The sequence below is a fragment of the Pollicipes pollicipes genome, unplaced genomic scaffold, assembly GCF_011947565.3.
Source record: "Pollicipes pollicipes isolate AB1234 unplaced genomic scaffold, Ppol_2.1 Scaffold_4002;HRSCAF=4701_pilon_pilon_pilon, whole genome shotgun sequence".
Classification (NCBI taxonomy): Eukaryota; Metazoa; Arthropoda; class Thecostraca; order Pollicipedomorpha; family Pollicipedidae; genus Pollicipes; species Pollicipes pollicipes.
Genome location: NW_023596420.1, coordinates 6,944,811 through 6,964,985, shown reverse-complemented (window position 1 = coordinate 6,964,985; position 20,175 = coordinate 6,944,811). Strand labels below are relative to the sequence as shown.

Genomic DNA, 20,175 nt, shown 5'->3' with positions numbered 1-20,175 from the left:
TGTGTGTGTGTGTGTGTGTGTGTGTGTGCCAACATTCTGCAATGATACTTTTCGATTCTATTTGAGCCTGCTTCAGTCTCCACAACCCTTGGGAGAGCCCTTCTTTACACGTCCCACCGTTAACTAAGAACTGATACATGCGCGTTGGTTGCAGGTTGGCCTCTCCTAGGACATATATTTAAAGAATTTGTGCATATTAGACGTTGGTTTTTACGCTGAGTACCCCTAGAAGGTGTGATGTTCCCGACATAGCAATCCAATTTCTTTCCCTGAGCCTCCCATACGTCACATTTTTGCTCTACATCCTCTCAAAGCTAACAAATGATACATCATTATTCGAGTGGCCCAGTGAGTTCTAGAAAATGGATACGGGACACTCCACCGATGCTCTTTCTCCCCTGATAGTTCATACATGGTTTGCCCCACGGGTGTATAAAGTCCCCCTGTCTCCCCGAATTATAACATACACATCCACACACATCAAAATAAATAACATACATAACGCTGTTTGCCTTAAATCCAACCATTCGATCATACGTACACGACATTTAAGGTCCCTTTACCAAACCATTCCCTGCTAAATCCGCCAACAAATGACTCAGTTTTTCCCGCACTCCTGTCTGCCCCTCGCCTGACCGTTCATTACGCTTTCTGATTATATGTATACGCTGTCAACACCAATAGCATCCGCTTTATTGTCCAACCACAGGACCTGGGCTGAGCGCGGTCGTGCTTTCAGGAGCGGCGCAATAATCGGTCTTCGTTGCCATGACCAACGGGCCCCTTGTTGGTTCCCAAGAATGGCTCTGGCTGGCTTGTAACAAAAGCCCTTCTGTACTTTCAATAGTACACTGCTGTAAAAAGCCCCTTCTGAACAGCAAGGAGAACCCCACTGAACTGCAAACGGGCCTGTGGTGGCCTTCAAGGGGAATACTGCTGGCCTGCGAGGAGCCTATCTCGGCCTGCGGACCACTATCTCATACCCTTGCTAAGCTCGACTGGTGTGGGCGGCATGCCCCGCTCTGAGAATGTCGAACATCCAGAACTGGTCTCCGTACTTCGACGGCACCTTAGTTCCCGACTTCGAGTCTTAAAGGGAATGTTCCGCATTTGAAAATATGAAGTAAACATCAGACATAATGAAATGCGCTCACTCATAACTGCAGATATTACTATAAGTGGAAAAGACAGCTCTAGGCAGCACAATTCATCTATTTAGCAAATATTTTCCTTTACACGCCATTGTTTGATTGCGTAATTGTACCTCGAACATGGATTGACAGCCAGTCCACAGATACTATATCTGGAAATAGCGCTCATAAACGTAACATATGAACGATTCGACAATAATATTTATATTAGCCTTGATCACCACATGGTCAATGACATAGCAGGAATTGAATGACATTATTATGGCGTCATGGATACCTAGGTGACCTTGAAAAAGTCTGCACACGAAGAAGTCTGCAAGTCTTCGCGGGCGTGAAGTTCAGACACTAGATGGACTGGGTCTTAGGAAGGGCAGAGCTGTGGACTGCACCTCATAATCTTTAGGTTAGGATGGCCACTTCAGCTCAAAATCCCACACAAATGTGGAACAATCCCATTAAGAGATTACTTGAGGGTCGCACGAACACACGCTATTTATGCCGAGTACTAGTATCATACGCCAGTCAGCATTGTTACTTTTGATGACATACTGCCAGTTATGCCGTTTTATTTTTTATGCCATATAGCGACACCTGCATGTGGAAATGACAGAAAGCCCTATCATCGCCACTCCTTGCGTCAAATCCAGTTGAGAACGCAAAACTTCGGAGACCTGAAACTCCGGCATGCAGCATCGCAATGCTCAAAACAGGTATGTGCCATTCATAGCTCGCTGAGAATGCGGGCCCACGCAGCCGGAGAACAATGGCCGGAGGCGAAGCCCGCTCCGTTACACAAACTGATTTCGTCGCTACGTATGCCGGGACAAACGTCGCGCGGTAGCGTGTGCAGCGGCCCTCCCCCGGACCGTTTGAGTCTGATCCACTGACAGCCCCTGGCCCCCCACGGCCGGCGCGTCGTCAGCTCCGCACAAACCGATCAAGCCAGTCAACACCCGTGCCCTCCGGACGCCAATACACGCTCGGCGGCCGCCAGCCATCCGGTAAACACAGCCAGGCGGCGGCGCAGGGGTGAGAGGGTGGCGGATCTGCGGAATAAAGGTGGCCTGGTCACCGCAGGTGAGGTGGGACAATGAGCTGGACCCTGCGTGCCGATGGCCGACAGGAGGCCCGGATGTCATGTGCAGCAGGGTCGTCTGACCTCCGGGAGGCGGGGTCAGAGGCGGCGGAAGGTCACCACGGGGTGAACGGCCCCAGGCCACACAGTTCCCAGCCGCAACGGGCGATAAACGGCTCCGGTCCGGGGCACTGATGGTCACGGCTTGGTAGGTAAATGGCTGGAGGCGCGTTAGAGCGATTTACATCGCGGAGAGGTTCAAGGCGTGAGTTGATGCTTAGGGATTAGCGCCTAGTCCTAGCTCGGTGGCTTGGGCGTTTTCGTGGCGATGTTGAACAACCACTCTCGTGAAAACCGCGCAACACCCTGGCAGCATGAGCGCACCAACACCGACGGTCAGAAGGGTTCGGGTCCCAGCAACGTTTGGGCAAATTAGGCAGATTACTGTTGTGGTTTGGCCGTCTTCAGTGGCATCGAAACAGAAATGGGTCCCAGCAACATTTAGGACGTGGGTACGTCCACGCCTGGCTTTTGTCTTGGCAACACTCACCGATACAATGCTTTCAAACGGATTTTGTGTCATTACTAGCAGTCTCCAGGCCAGCCGCTTGTCTTCCCCGGTCCTACCGTAATACTGGGTGCGCCCCTGGGTTTTCTGGCAATAGTACACGCCAGGCCGGCGTCAGGTCAGGCCGAACCGACCAGCACGCCAGGGCAAAGGTCAGCTGACCCGGAGCAGCCAGACTGAACTCACGTCCCACAACTTAAGGAAGCGTGACATACTCATGTTTGCCTCTTTCATCAAGGATGATTGTTTTGACCTAGTTTCATGCAGGATGAATTAAGAATGTCCGTTTATCTTTTGCAGCTGCACTCCAAACCCTCCGGGACAGAATTTTGATGATCAAAATTTTGAGGCACCAATTTCTCAAAAGGCGTCAAAATTCGGCTTCTCTGCAGAGCTGCAACAAATGTCACAACAAATTGTGACTGTTTTAGAAAAATGCGGCCCACCGTTCTCAGGCTGTCACGGTATGTGTACGACCAAAATGAGTTATAAAATGCTTTCTGCATCAAGACTGATTGTACTGAGTGTTGTGTAATGCACATGGACTTTCACGGACAGATACAGGAGCAGCACGAAAGGCCTTTGTGCACTCTTGTGCTCAGCCAAATAGTTTGATTTGCGCCGCCATGATGAGCATGCTCGGTATGCTTCCATGACGTGATGGGCGGCAACAGCAGGACATGCCGTCATGATCCGTGACAGCATTTGGAGGCTTTGGAGCGCAGACGGATCTAGAGATATTCGCTGGCCCGTTCCATGTGGCGTCATTGCGAAGGTATCCGACAACAACCACTTCAAGTGCACAACTTCACATTTCAGGTTACGGATAAGTTCCTACGGCCACCATAAACTAGAATTGGTAATTGAAAGAGGAGATGTCTGGGTCTGCCGAAAACTCTTTTTCATAACAAATATAAAACCAGGCCAATACAATCGCCCCGGCCAAAGGTCTTCCAGTTCCAGCTGCGAAAGCGGAGATTTCCAACAGAACGCTAAAACCAGAGCCAGGCAGGCGGAAAATCATGCAGACAGGCGGATAGGCGGGCAGGCATGCAGACAGGTGGACAGACAGGCAAGCGGACAGTTGAGCAGGCGGGCGGACGGTTAAGCAGGCGGGCGGGCAGGCAGACAGGCGGGCCGACAGGCAAGCGGACAGTTGAGCAGACGGGCGGAACACATAAACAGCCCACAGGGAAACAGCCGAGCAGAGGCCCATTACCTCGACTTCCACCCGCTCCAGAGTGAGTCACTAGAACGGATAAGGGGCCGGTGATGAACAGCAGCAATGGCATTAACAAATAAGAAGACGGCTTCACAAAAAATTGTATTCTCTTGATCTGAAATTAATGTGTTCAGGCCACATGATGACGGTACTACGAGATGCATCCATAGCAGCCATTGATAGCATGCCTAATGACATACTGGTGTGCGCATGACGGAAAAGTGTACATAGTTCCCAGGTTGTTTACCAATGAATGTTTCAGATATTGCAAAAGTCAATGGATACCCATCACCAAGGGACCCGTCACCAAGCAGAGGCAGCAGGCTGACGTCATAAGAAACTGATGCTCAAGCCACTGGCATCCCTCCAAACGCATGGAATGTGACCAGCGTCAAAGCGGGGCAGGCCGCAGCGATAGCGTGTTTCGAACGACAAAAACAAGACGCAAATCATAATCCGGTTTTTTGCGCAGCTCCTGAAGTTCTTTACAGGACCGAGGCCGTTGGACAGGGTGGCAGACGTGGGCTGGCGAGAGGCGAGCGTGGCTAACAGCCGGCAGCGCTTAACTCACTTTCTGGAGTTGGTGCAAACGGACCGCCAGTGGTCCTTGTGGAAGACCTGGACCCGGCCCTCCCAGGGCGACGGGCCGTCCACTAGCCGCAGCGAGGCGCCGGGCAGTGCGTCCACCTCATCCACCGTGGTCGTCATGACGACCGGTTCTCTGTCCTTGCCCTGCCGGGTCAAACGTATACAGGTCAAGACGAAACAGACATAGCTGGCAAGCAACTGCCATTCATGGTAGCGCCGTAGATATCCCAGGCGGAGATGGCTGGAAACGTTGCATTTCAATCATGGAGGCAAGCCGATAGTGACAATATTCCCGCTCGAAGAACTATACTCCTAGCGTAAGCTGGCGTTGTTAGGTAAACCATATGTTGAGTTTAGCACCTTAACACCGATTCCTTCATCAAAATCAGGCCCTGATGGGCCATCTGGCGTCCAAGTCCAAAAACAGGCCACCGACTGGTCACTACCGGCCAGCATCTGCGCTCATTGAAGCAACGCCAGCGTTCCGTGAAAACAAGCCGAATTTCACGACAGCCCAGCAACTGACTGTCGGTCTGCCCCCCCCCCCCCCCCCCCCCACCGTCCGCCCGACAGCCATGCTGTGCGATACGTCCGTCCAACAGCCGAGCGGTCCAACACATCAGCCAGACAACCGAGCTGTGCGACACATCAGCCAGACAGCCGAGCTGTCCAACACATCAGCCCGACAGCCGAGCTGTGCGATACGTCCGTCCAACAGCCGAGCTGTCCAACACATCAGCCAGACAGCCGAACTGTGCGACACGTCTGCTCGATACCCAGGTTATGCTGCAACTCTACCCGCAAGTCGAATTACACAATGATGCTACCCGGTAGCCAAGTCGCGCAACAAGTCTACCAGCTAGCCAAGTGGTACAAGCCTACCCACCAGTCGATTTACATAAATCTACCCTCCAGCCGATTCACACAAGTTTACCCGCCAGCCAAGTCACATAAGCCTAACTACCAGCCAAGTCACACACATCTACCCGTCAGCCAAGTCGCACAATTCTACCCGTTAATTCTACCCGTTGGTCAAGTCACACAAGTCCACCCACCAGCAAAGTTACACAAGTCTGCCTGCCAGCCGAGCAGTCAGCTGTAGCACTGCACAGCTGTCGGCGTCACCGTGGGGCGGCAGGCGAACATGCGTGACAAATCCGACGGAAGCAGCGCCGAACGCGTGGAGCACCGTCCCAGCGTTCTGCGGCATGGCTGCTGTGCTGTGATCGTGTCCGCCCAGTGTGACGGCGCCTTTACAGGAGCGCCCGCACACAGGCTTCTCGGCTGGCTAATGCGGCTACCACAGAGGTCGCGTGCACGCAATTTTGGCTAACAGTGTGTGGCACAAGTGTGATTCACCCAGATCACTGAACTAAGGTGACTGCACCGTGCTAAAGGCCTCAGAGCCCCGCAACTTTCCTGACCGTACATTGGTGTCACTTGACGTAAGACTGTCAAATGTGCACGTGATGACCTTTTTCACTAGGCCATGCCGGTCAGACTCACAGGCGGGGAACAGATGGCGGAGGTTTCATGCAGAATCTGCCATACACATTAAAGGGCGCTGTGGCGGGCTGGCCGATTGCAGTATGACGCGAGCTATCCGATGCAGTGCTACGCGAGCTATCCGATGCCGTTTTTCGCCTGGCTCTGGCTGCTTTTTAAGATATGTGATGGTCTGTGGGGGTACTCGTCATTGGAGAGTGACGAGCAGAATAAGGTCACTCGAATCAAGAGCGGAAGTGCCTGGCGAAGCCAGTATTCAGTCTCCAAGAAACGCAACATCCTAGGCCATCAATATAATAGCAGGCAACTTGGTGCTACCCCCAACACTGAGTGGCATGAGCACTTAACGCCGACCACTAACGCAGCACACCGCCACCTAGCCCAGCACTAAGCGGCCCGCTCGACGTGGGTGTAATCACAGCCGGCGGCGGCGGCGGCTGCGGGCCGAATGGGCCGCTTCCGCAGCCGCCGGTCATCTGACCGGAAAGGCACGGTCCGATTCAGGTCTGGTGGCGCCGGGTCGCCCGAGCGAACACACACCAGTCACGGTCCGCGCGCAGAGCGATGGTCCGGCCGCTTTTGTGTGCCCTTCCGCGGCATACGGCTGTCATTAGTAAACGGGACAGCGCGAGGCATCAAATTGTCCGGCGATACTTTTGGTGATCACTGCGGAATCTTTGCCTGGCTCCCGTGTGGTTCGTCAAGCCAGCTACTTTTCATCACGCGGCGCGTATCGACAAGCTGGCCAAACGCAAACAACATGGAAACCAAAGCCCCTTTTGTCTCAACACTGGTGGTTGTCAACACAGATCGTCAAAGTTGTGACTTACTTTGGCCGTTAGGAGCGATGCCACACACCAAGCGAGTGCGCGTGAGTGCGGTGTCACTCGCGCAAGTCTAGCTTCAACAATGATGAGCAATTAAATTTGCACGAGCCAGGCCAACTCAGCCCGGACGCCACTCCACCTGTACACTGATATCTTCCCAAATATTAACATTAGAGTCGTGCCGTTTGCAGCGTCACGAGGCGCATCGTTGTTAAGTCGTGCTGTCTACATTTGAAGACAGCTGCATGCAATCTACCAGATCAGGAGAGATTTTCCCTCATGCGTTGCCATAGGCCACCAAATACAGCTTTCTCCATTCTACTAACGGTTGAAATCTTATCTAGATTTCGACGAGCTGCAGTGTTGCAGCGACACGAAGCAGCGCTACTTGACGGAGGGGAGACCAATACAATGACGACAAGAGTGCGAATCAACTTGTGCAGTCCACCACGCGCAATCGACTGCTAACCATGGATCCGCTCATCCAGGGGCGTCTCTGATGGCTGGCACCAGCTCTCTACAACCAAAGCAGACAGTAAGATGTAAAACCAAAACGAAGAAACCAAGAAAACAAAAACAAGGTGGTGTGATGCGAAACAAGATGTACACTGTATTGGAAAGTGCACCACCTATGAATCACTGCCTGATGTCTACCAGGTTCGGCCCATGGGTTCGCCGACAATCGGCCGGTAAGTGGCCAAAGTCGCACACTGCGAAACCGGTCTAGAACACAATGCGCTGCGACCTCAAATGAGGGAGGTTACTTCAGTTCAGTTCAGTTAAATGAGGGAGGCGTATGGTTCAGTCAACTGTGGCGATTACCCGATAAACACATATTCATCTTTTGTCTTAGTTTGACCACATAACCTAAACCGGTAATCGGTATAAGTTCTTCGATTGCTTTGACGGGACATTGCCAAACAGGTAAAACCTTAAACCATCCAACTTTCAAGAAACGAACCGTTGCATTCCAAACTTAAAATTTTCACCCACTGCGTCCGGGAAATATCATCCTACCTACCAAAGGACAGCATAACAATCTGAAGTTAATCATTTGAGAGCAATTTTCGAATGAATGGAGCTAGATCACGATGCATTCTGTGTATTAAAGTGGCCAAAATTTGTTCAGTCGCATGTCGGCCATTCTAGTTCTCGCAGAAAAGGGGTTTTCATCAAAAGTGTTCAGTATTTTCAATGACCTTGGCCTGAAAGCTCGCATCACTTTCTAACGGACTGTTGCACACTTTGGACACGCGTTTCCAAATGCGCGCAACGCCACCCAAACAACATCTTTCAACAGCTAATGACCACAATCACTGCTGCCGCCCGCAGAAGCAGCCCTGGCCTTCGGGAAAGCATTCCTCATTCCACCGCAGACTGACCCTCAGAGGTCTCGGAACAGGCACTTTATCGCCGGGTACCAATGGAACTAAAACCCACGAGCGCCACACCGTTGGGCATCAAAGCCCATAACCTCATGAGGGCCACGCCGTCGGGCATCAAAGCCCATAACCTCACGAGGGCCACACCGTTGGGCATCAAAGCCCATAACCCCACGAGGGCCACACCGTCGGGCATCAAAGCCCATCTCCTCACGTCTGGCGAATACCACGTCGTGAGGTAGGGCACACCATCCAAGGTGAGAGCGTCACGATTTGAACTCTGTTTTACTCCGGGAGCCGACCCATTAGCATTCCGACTCCACGCCTGCTGGGCCAGCCACAGCCTGGCCTAGCCTGCGCTGGGGGCTGCTTCCAAGTACAGTCTGTCGGGGTCACGCTAACCTCAGCCATGCACACCTGCGCCTCAGGCAGCGTGTCTCAGTCCCCCCCCCCCCTCACTGTCAGACCCTGAGACCCAGCGTCAGTGTGCGGCTGCTCCCACCACTGTCATGACCGGTGAATGTTGGTGGAGGAGCAGTCGCCGTGGTGGTGGTTTGGACTCATTAAACGATACCCGCCCACAGCGCCTCATTCGAAGCATCGCTGCCACCCCGAAAACCTGTGCGTATCTAAGTCCTCTCTGTCGAGCCTTACTTGTAAATAGGCTTTGACCCCATCATCAAAAAGAGCAAACTGTCATCGCCCAAAGCGTCCTGCGAATTGCACCGAACTTGAAAAGGACCGCGATCCCGTCCCCAGACGGTCGCTTAGTCACACCGAGCGCGGTTGATCAGCCGACGCGTTACACATCGGTCACACATTTGAGTACGCGCTATTTTCCTTCCTGCCGAGCTGTGAGGAAAGGATAATGCAGCGCGATCACTCACCAGCTCACGCTCGCACAGCAATCACTCCATGGTCCCCATCCCCTTCAACGCAGGTGAACGTGAATTTCTCAGGCGTGAGCCATCATCCAATTTTCGCGTCAGACCGCGACAGCGGACATCTGTCGCAGGACGGCCGTCTTTCAGTGGCAGAGCACCGTGCTTCCATGGCACAGGTTCTTCACATCAAACCTCGAAAACTCTAAGGATGCGTTAAAATCCTCCCCGGTACAAAGTCCTCCACCAGTCAATATTTTATTTTATTTCATATTGCGTGAATGTGTCAACATGAACAGGAGGTAACAGATGGATGCGATATCACACACTTCACCTGTCGTGCCCGGTGCGCCCCGGTAGAAAACGCGGTCTCCCGAACGACTAGACCGCTTAAACAACGGAACTGCGTCTTGTTTTACCAGACTCCCGTAGACATCGAGCCCCACTAATCTGCTTACAATCTGCCACCGATCACCCGCGCAGTTGCCCGTCAGGACTCAGCTCCACACCAGAGGGTTTGCGTGTCTTGCTTAGAGACCAATGGTCATTGGACGCGGAGCAGGTGGTGAGAACCTGCACTGCCTCGAGTGCCACCACTGCTGGCGGCGAAAACTCCACACCGCTAACCTTCAGATCACGCACATTGCCCTCACAAACTGGGGACTTCCTCCTCCTAACGCTCCAGAGGAGACTCGCTGCGTTCCCAACCGCTTCGCTTTAACACCGTGTAAGGAACAAGCACATTGTTGGGACAGCAGCCGCTCAGCTCTGGCGGCAGCTGCGTTGGCGCTGTCGGCGGGGGCAGCGCGACCGCCCTAGCCGATGAATCACACGCGCGCTGCCGCTCGGGCGGCGGCGGCGGGCGGCAGTAGCGGCGGCTGGCACCATTACCTGTCACACCGCGGCGTGACGAGCCCTAAACACATACAGGGTACGTCATCCCGCTCCCCCACCCAGAGCCGGCGGGAGGCCAGGCGCCACAGTCGAGTAAAAGTGTACTAACCTATCTATCCCAGCTTATCTAAGTAGATCTATCCTAGCCTACCTAACTGGAGCTGTGCAATCATTATGCCTACGAATACGTTTGCAGTTGTGCCCTACTGGTCACTGCACAGCTGAGTTACCGCGCTGCGGACGATTCGCAGTCGGGGGGCTAACCAGGACGGCCGGCCGCGCCGGCTGCGGGCCGCCCGTGCGGCAGCAGCCTGCACCCATCGCCGCGTGTCGGCGATGGGCGCAGGCCATGATCAGTGGTGTAGCCAGTGGTGCTGACGCATGATCGGACCACCCAGCTCCACCGGAGCTGCCGCCGGTCAGTCTACAGCATCCTGTCCCAGTGCCGTAATCAAAGCAGGTTCTGTTCGTCTAGGGCCTCTTCACCCCCGCACCCCGCCAGCCGAGCCGGGGCTTCGTCACCCTCGCCACCGCGTCTGACGGAGTCGGGCCGGGGCCTCGTCACCCCCGCCACCGCGTTTGACGGTCCCGGGCTGCTATCACACCAGGTACAGCCAGGCGGCTTCAGCCGGCTGCAGACGCCACTCACAGTGTAATCACACCGCAGCAGCTGACTCGGAAATATAACCGGTTCTCTCTGCCTCTGGCTGACTCACGGGGAATCCATTGGGCTCCGCCGCAAAACTGCTGGATTTGCATCAGTTCCTGACAACCTATCTCCGAAATTCCTTTGTGATGAAAGGATTACCACCAGCCACCCAGCTAAGGGGTGAGAGTACGGAGCCACGCCCCAAGTTCGCTAAGCCAAAGTATTGTTTGCACCGGAAACTGATCCAATGCGCAGAACACCGACCGAGATTCGCAGCAGTTCGGACAATTTGACATTTGCCACCACTGAACATTGTGCCTACGTGCCTGGGAAAGTCCATCGGCGTAGGCACAATCTACACATCTTCGTCATGTTTTCCCGAATAATAGGCTGCGTAATCCAACACAACGTCGAAGAAGAAGCCACTTGAACTTTTTGGACACAAGGCCAACAAAAAAACTATCGGCTTCGTATGGGGACATATGTCGATAACACAATGGGCATTATGGCGTAATATCAACAACGAAAGAATCTCGTTCAGTGGCAAGGGTGGGCGCCAATATGTGGCTTCTCTGGCCCCAGTCCGAGGGGGGGGGGGGGGCGGGCAGAGGAACCTCTGCAATCTGAACTGTTGGCCACGCCCGGCTGGTGCCGACCGAGCAGCCATCAGCGCACGTTGTCCCGGTGCCGGCGCCGCCAGCCAGGCTGCAAGGCGCGCCGCACCCTAGCGACGCCGCGGGCCCGGCTGTAAGGCGCGCCCTCCAGCGACACCGCGGGCCCGGCTGTGAGGCGCGCCGCACTCCAGCGACGCCACGGGCCCGGCTGTGAGGCGCGCCGCACTTCAGCGACGGCCGCGGGCCCGGGTTGTGAGGCGCGCCGCACTCCAGCCGGCGCCGCGGTCCCGGCTGTGAGACGCGCCGCACTCCAGCGACGCCGTGGGCCCGGCTGTGAGGCGTAGGGACACTCCGGTGGCGCCGCGGGCCCAGCTGTGAGGCGTAGGACACTCCGGTGGCGCCGCGGGCCCGGCTGTGAGGCGCACCGCACTCCAGCGACACCGCGGGCCCGGCTGTGAGGCGCGCCGCACTCCAGCGACGCCGCGGGGCTCGGCTGTGAGGCGCGCCGCACTCCAGCGGCCGCCGCGGGCTGTCGCCCGGAACAGCGTCATCCGGCTCCGTTATAAGCCGGCCAGGCGTGCCCCGTAATACCCGGTCAGGCGTATGCCCAGTAACACCCCGCGGGCGTGGTGTGTCGTACCTGGCCAGCCGAGGATCGGCGGGGGCCGCGACCGACACGGCATCGGACTGGGCCTCTGTTTTGAACCGCTGACGAGCGCGCAGCCAACTGGAAAGTCGTGCCCGCCAACATGCATGCAACGCACTGACAGTCTCCCAATATCAATGACGAGTAGCACACCAGGGGCTTTCTGACGACGCTGTATAATCGATTATACCCATTCATTCAAAATGCTTGCATTCCTTGACTAAGTCCCAGCAGCTGTAACGATGGCTCTCCGCGTGAATTCAGAGTCCAAACATAAACTTGTCTGAAGAAGCAGGTCGGCCGTGTGCAGGGTGAATCTCCCCTTGTACCGCTCTAATCAGCCGTGACCGGCAGGCACCTGTCCCCGCTGGAGCCTGGGTGAAGTGAAGCGGGGCATCACAGTGTGACCGGCCCACGGCCGGCAGCTGACGGCACGGCCGGCCGAGCGCTGTCGGGCGCGGCGCCGGGGCACGCCGTCTCCGCCGCCCGGCCCAGCCCGGCCGGCGCGGTGATCAGGTGGGCGGCGTTCACCTGTATGGCGTCGCTTCGGTCGGAAATGCGTGCAGCAAACCACGCGCCAGGCTCTACAGTCCGTAAAAACGCAGTAATCACAAACACGGGTGCGTTTCGAGTGTCCGGACCACAGACGCCGCCGGCGGCGACGACCGCGTTATGAGCGGGCGGCCGGAAACCCGCATTTCCGGTGGGGCGCCGGGGCCAATCAGGGCGTTCCAGCGGTGCGTTCCGACCGCGCTCAGCGCTTTGGAGACAGAGGGAGGGTGGAGGGGAGGAGGTGCTCCCGATGGGTCCTGTCGGGAGTGGCGGATAGGCTCTGTGGAGACGGGGGAGGGGGAGGGCAGGAGGTGCGCTGATGGGTTTCTGCCGGGAGGGGCGGATAGGTTCTGTGATGTTCGCAGCTTCTGGTGCCACACGGTCAGACACCCACAAGGGAAAATCGAGGTCGGTTCGCGACCCCGAGGTCTCCGGACGTTAACACGGCCACCGCTAGTCGCGGCCCTTGAAAATGTTGCTGCAACAGTGTGCCCTTCCCCCCCCCCCCCCCCTACTTCAACTTCATAAGACATGTGAGCCTGCGCTGACACACATACCGACGACATTGTATGTAATGCGTCATTCGCTTTGTCACATCGGTGTCACCCGAAACAATGGAATCTGAATATACCGATCGACACACAATACACTAAGCTGAGATCCAGTGCTCCGCCGCGCGTATGAAACTTCCAGCCCGCCCCCTCTCGTCGACCTACCTATCTCACAAACTTCCAGCCCGCCCCCTCTCGTCGACCTACCTATCTCACAAACTTCCAGCCCGCCCCTCCCGTCGACCTATCTATCTCATGAACGAGATGACAAAGAAATCCCAGCAGCATTCCTATTTCGAACATGGGGACGCTCTGCAACTCTCACAGCCCCCGCCGCTGAAAAACGCCGTCCGCTGAGCACTCCAGCGGAGAAAGGCGTGGGCGCGTGGCGCCGCGGCGCTGCCGCCTTGCGCCCGCGGCGTCCCTGGCTGGACGCAAACAACCCGGCCGTCGGCGCTCGTGCCTGCGCATGGCGATCAATAGCGCGCAGAGCGGGGGCCTCAGCATGGCAGTCCACACCCATGCCCGACCTCGCGGGCAGGAGATGGCGGTGAGCCGTACGGCCACGTGGTGCGGTGTGCGGCCATGAGCAGCCAGCTGCCCATGGGGACATCCTGCAGGAGGAGGGCCGGTGCCAGCGGCTGGCGGGCTTACCAGTAACACAGTGCGCGCACGCGGAAGATAAGAACGAGGTTAGAGCATGTCGGGCGCCGACACAGGAAATCTCATGTCCGGGAACTTTCCTTTATTGGCGGTCCTCCTTCCTTGCGTTCGCTCCAGGGCCACATTCTGACATATGCGAAACATCTGACGAACGTCTTTAGCTTCGGCGACATGCAGCCACTTCGCCTGGACGGAAAACAGCTGGGGCCGCCGATAACCATCCTCAAGCTCTTCATGCGTGCTCATTGACAATAGCCAGCGCGGCGTTCGGGTTATGACAATGCAGCCACGCTTGTAAGCATACCGAAGCACAAGCACCACCGGCCCAGCTCAGGTCTGCGTGATAAGTGAGAAGCCTGACGTACGCACGCACATGAGGCAGCCATTTTAAGTCAATGAGTGATTGCAAAAGATTGAAGGAATCAAACCAACTTCCCATTTTGCGAAAGCGAGGCAGCGCCACTGTGGTACGGCCGTCAAAGAAGCCGTAACAATGAATGCACAACTTTAGCACCACTTGCTGCAGGCGAAATTAGGAAGTACAGCTAGCTTATGTAAACCGTGGGAAGTACATTTCGATCAAACAACGAACCTTAAAGCTGGCAAAACGCATTAACTGAACCATATCACTTAGCACATATCAGCGGCCATCATTGCGCAGGTCACTACCCAACCACAGCCTGGTAGGCCGGCGTCCGACTTTCCGACTTTGACGGCCCGACGAGTTTGCGTGAGCGTGTTGCCGAGATGCCTTGACGCGCCTGACGAGATTATGGCCGATTAGGGGCCCGAAGCTAACGTGTGCTGGTGTTTCCGCTAGATTGGAGCGTTCTGGAAACCCAGTCTTATCGAAATAAGCCACTACATTCGTAGGCCATCCTTTGCACGGGTGCATGTAATGCCATGCCATCTATAACGCAATTTGGTCGCGGTCTACCATGCAAATATTTTGGTCCTGGTGATGGACCAAAGAAATGATTTGGTTAACGTATCTAAAATGTTATATATAGAATGTGTTAGATATCTTAAAATGTTATATATATATATATATATATATATATATATAATGTTTTACATATCTAAATGTAATTTAGTTAACGTATCTTTATCTAACATATCTAAAACAAACCTCAACGATTACGGAGTCTGCAAACCCAAATATTTCCTCGGGGCAGTAAAGAAAGCGTGTCGCTGATTTCCAGACAATGTTACGGAGATCACGTTTGGAACGATGTCTAACACCTTTAACGCCCGCTTTCGGCGCGAGCCAATGGCTCCCGCTCTATGAGAGGGCAGGGCGCCGGAACCGAAGGGGAGGTGGGGGGTGGGGGGGGGGGGGCTGAACACCCACTTTCTGAGAACCGAATGTTGGTCCTATCGCGTTCAATGAAAGCAACAGCTAAAAGTACTCATTGGTCCCCAACTTGGGAGAGCCTCCATGGCCCCTGAGGGAGTTAGAAGAGATCGGTGATTCTTTCTTGTTGAAAAGACAGCGGCATGAAACCACGCAGGCTCACTCCGTTAAGCACCAGGCGTCGGGGCCTGCACTCCAAGCCGCGTCTGGAGCCTCTGTGGTGTCAGCGGAGCTACAGTCGGACCAAACAGCAGACAAACACGCACACCTGGCCTGACACGAGCACACGAACACGGCCCGCCCCGCGCCGGGCTAATAACCAGCTGCACCGTCGTCGGCGGCGTGATTGGCGCGGCGAACGGCCGTGCTGACGAGGGAGCAATAAACGCATCACGCGGCGCGGCGCCACCAGCGGGCGCGCGCCGGCCGCTGTGACGGCGCGTGACGGCGCGTGACGAGCCGTGACGTGACCGGTGCCGTCCAGCAGAGACGACACCAGGCACCGCCCGGACAGGCGCCGACCAAGAACATTCGACAAAGCCGCACGCCGTGCCCATCGACCCCGTGCGTGTCACCGGTGCCGCGGAAATGGTCGCCAGGCGGCTGTAGCGGCCCCAGCGGGCCCGGTCCCCCACACGTGCGTGGTGTCCACGCCAGTCCGCGGGGCGCGTCGGCCTTCCCACGGGCGCGCGCGCGCGGCGGCGGACCGCAGGGCTAGCGGTGTGCTGCGGCCGGCGGATGGGACTGAGCGCGGCCGCCGCCGATCCGCTGGCCGTCACGCGCCGCCCCAGCTCAGTCAGCCCCAAATTAACTACATGCACGGCGCGGGACTTAGCGGCACGTGGCCGTTTGATGGCCACTGGCGGCGAGGCGCCATACGAAAAGAAAAAAAATAACGTGACAAAAGCAAGATCATTTGTCAGAATGGATTTGACAGTGCTGAAGACAAACCATTGTGGATGAAATTAACGCCAGGTGCGGTTTGATTCCACAGACGCCAGATCCCAGAAGTGCTGGTCATTCAACACCAATCCAGACATTTCGAGGGCTCACGCTCGCTTGAGGACGATGCGAAAACCTCGCATCCAGTGGCGTAAGCAGGATTTGGGCTTTAGACCCCGCTACTTGTTAGCAGTTTATAATGCCGGTAGAACTAAGAAAACATCGGCACATCAAGACGGTATTCCAATGCATCAAAATAATTTTCCAAATCAAGCAGGGCCCTTAAATAAAAAACTGCAACTTTTAGCACCGAAGGGGGCTATTTGAACTATTTTCCTGTCTGGAAAGGGGTTAAATTATGTTTTGACAATCATTGCCCTCCCCCCCTCCTGGACAAAATCTCCGCTAACGTCTCACATATATTCCACATCATGAATATGACCCCAAGCAAAGATAATGATATCATGTGTCCACACCATGATGTAGGTGCATTTCTAGTCATGAGAGCCGATCGATGGCTGACGTCTACAACAGCGTTGATGACTCGTGCCGACCTCGCACGGAATGACCAGACGGCGAATGAACACGGAAATCCGCATGCTCCAGCATCCCAAAAGGCGGGTGCTACTGCCGTCCGCAACACACCGTCTCCGTGACCAGGGGACAAATACAGTAAAGGATTGCACGGCACCAACTCTGGATGTGCCCAAGATGCAGTGCCACGCCCCGCCGTAGTCCTGTTCAAGACTGCGGCGAGGGGACGGCCCTGCTGACCGCACTGGACATTTTGGCTGCGAATCTTTGTCTATCTTGTTTCAACGGCCGGTGGGTGACAGGAACGTATCAGAGACGTATCGACCTGCAGTGCTGCCTGGCAGTGACAGGAGCGTATCAGGGACGTATCGACTTGCAGTGCTGACTAGCAGTGACAGGAGCGTATCGACCTACAGCGCTGGCTGGCGGCTGCCGGCAGCTGGGTGGAACCCCGTGGAGGGCGAGCCCGCGTGCCCGCCGGCAACTCACGCGACCGTGGGGCGGGCACGCCCGCACGCCGGGCCGGGCCGCAGTCAGCGGTCCCTCGCTGGGATTATGGGGCAAACCGCCCGAGGGGTCTACGTTTATGAACGTTGGTCTACCAGGATTTAGACGTTCCCCTTATTGTCCTGGGGGCAAGGTCTGCATTTCGGTAGTTTTACATGCTTTGAAACATTGGAAGGACTTTTATCAAAATCCATAAATAATATGCATTCTGTTTCGGAAACTAAACAGATCGTCATGGAAACCGTACCACATATTTGACACCGACATTTCTATACTATAGTGTTGAATATATGTGGCACACATACATACACAAATCCTGCATCACTTTTGTTATCTGAATTCGAGTTTGCATGCATTTGCCAGAATTCATTCCAGGTCATTTAGTTTGCGGAGGCCTCCTGAATGACTAACCAATGACAGTCAACGACTGAATCCATCTCCCAATTGTTCCTGAGCTCCATCCTTGCTTTTTTAAGCCCGAGAGCAGGTTCATGGTATTTAGATTTTCCATGTGCACTAAAGAGGGTTCGTGGGATGAGCTTTGGCATATAATAATTGGCTGTGCTCGTCGTAGGAAAGCCGAGCTGCGGATGATTATCCTGAAGCACGCCGTTCATGTGCGAAAGCAAGGTCTGCCTATACTGGCTTTATATTTACGCGCTCCAATTGGTGCCCGTTCTCAATGCAATACATACCTTTACACATGAAAAATGTCATCTGTGTATACCTTGCTTATAAACTATGCATGTATTTATGCGTTGTTAACGCTTGGCAGTCTCATTGCCATGCTTTCAATCGTAAGCTCTCATTAACCTCTGGTTCCCAAACTAAAATTATGACCTTTGTTTGGGAAGTACCTTTACTTTGGCTTGGGACTGCAGTCTCCTATTAAAGGAAATGTTCCACACTGAAAGATATTGCAGCAAACATCAGATGTGATGAAATAAGCTTATTATAATAAATGGCATGCTATAAAGTGGGAAAAGACTGCTCTAGACAACACAGCCCCTCTATTATAGTAAGTATGCTCCTCAATGCGCCATTGTTTGATTACGTCATCGTATCTTGCACAACACTATGGAGAGGGAATCAACGTCCTTTATATCCGGAAATCTTGCTTGCAAATATTTGTCTTGGCTTTGATCGCCGTCAATGTCATGTCAGATAGTCAATGAAATGACAGGATTTTAATGAAGCTATGGCGTCATGAATGTCTGGGTGACCTTGAAATAGTTGCACGAAAAGGTTGCACATTTTCACGGGCGCCTAGCTGAGAATTTAGAGGGGCTTAGATTTTGAGACGGACAGGGCTGTGAACTTCACCGAATGATCTTCAGGATGGCTATTTCAGTCCAAATCCTATACACATGTTAAGCACCACAAGTCCTGCCTGCACCCCTCCCTACTTGCACGTGACTCAGTGCAGCAGCCAGCGGCACGATTGGTCCCCAGTCAACCCGTATCACGTAGCTCTGACGTCAACAATAATGACGCCATGCCACCAGTTATTGACAGCGCAGCGGAGCACCCCCTCCGCTACCCTTTGAGACCTGTAACACCCGTTTATCTTCCTGTTAAAAATGTTGCGTCAAGCCAGCATTTCTTTCACCGCCTTCACTTTTCCAGTATCCCCTACACCCCTGCTTCTCAGTTCGAATTTCAATGTAATGGTGAACAACTCCCTTTTTATGCTGCGGTACACTAAGGCGGTGGGCATCCCCAGTTGGGGTATTGTGCATTCGAGGCATTGTACATCCCTATAGTTTCCACCAGCCAGGTGTGCCGCTCTGTTTGAACCCTCAAACGTCCCTCTACCATCACACCGCACTCCACGCCTGGGTGACAGGCGCCTCTGCTGGGGCATTAACAGTAAACACGCTCCATCACTAACGCTGGTGATTTGGGGATTAGGGCGCTGATGTTAAAGGTCACTTTGCACCCATAACCGCTGACAGATTCCGACGAATTCAAGTGGTTAGTCTCTACCCACCCGTAAGGCTCTCAGCATACGTCTGGGGCGTATCCTTACCTTTGGCCTGGGGATGCCCCTCCACCCGGGCAAGACACACCCATGTTTTTAGGGCAACCCCACATCATCCAGTCGCCCTTTCACTTGGGTTCAGAAGTACATCGCACCTGGGATTTGGTGCGCTCATCCTCAGGCTTCATATGATAGGGGCGCCTTCATGGGACGAAAAGGTGCCAAATTGTTCATGTGCTAAGGAGGTGGCGGGGGCGAAGACCCTCTTAGGCGCCCGGCCCGTACCCCCGCGTAACTACATAGATAGGAAGTTCCAGACAAAGACATGAATCAGTTATTGCCACACAGTGGCCGTCCGTTTGCGTCATCTTTTCAAATCGCGAACCGCGAACTAGCCCGCTCAGTCAGCAGCCAGCATCCATCCGTGGTATTGCAGTCGGCAGCGCTTCACTGGCAGCGGCCTGGGACCGCGGCTGTGGGTCTCGGCCGAGGAACGGGTCGGCCGCTTCAAGGTCGCGCGACGGTGGCGGCGGGCCGGGGGTGGAGGGGGGCCGGCGCCGCGCCGCTCCCCATCAGCTGGTCAGATCGGGTTCCCTACTCACCCTGGCCAGCAGGCGGCCGCTCGCCACCGTCAGCCCGATGCCGGGCCGGAAGCGCACCAATACGCCCGCCTCGATCTCCAGAGCACCCGACGCCTCCACCAGCACGTCACTGCTGGCCACGTACGGCTGAGCGCGACAGCTCCCAGCGCGTCCGTTGGCTGTAGATGCCGCCGACCTCCGTCTCGGCGCCAGCCAGGCTTACGGCAGCCACCAACACCAACGCCGGCAGGTCGCCAAGCGTGCCCCGCCATGGCCGCCGCCCGCTCCCGGAGCGCGCGCGTGCTGTCCGTCGCTCCGGTGCACGATCGCCCACGCTCACCGCGGCTCCGCCGCCGCACAGGCACTCAGCCGCCGCCGCGCCTGCGCGCGCCCTCCCAGGCCAACCGCCTCACTGTTACGCATTGGAGGTTTAAACGCGGTCACGTGACTATGACGTCACATAGGTACGAAGCTCCAGTCAGTCCAGGTGCTGGAGGGGCTCGGGCG

The 20,175-nt window shown here is 55.2% G+C and overlaps 1 protein-coding gene across 1 annotated transcript in view; it reads right to left on the bottom strand.

Annotated features, from left to right (window-relative positions):
- The window catches only part of LOC119093471 (protein bark beetle-like), a 56,090-nt gene extending 36,389 nt beyond the window's left edge, over positions 1–19,701 (bottom strand). The window contains 3 exon segments of the mRNA XM_037216425.1: positions 4,014–4,043; positions 4,588–4,748; positions 19,690–19,701. Coding sequence (XP_037072320.1) covers positions 4,014–4,043; positions 4,588–4,724 — 167 coding nt within the window. The 5' untranslated portion in view covers positions 4,725–4,748; positions 19,690–19,701.
- Between the last annotated feature and the right edge of the window lie 474 nt (positions 19,702–20,175).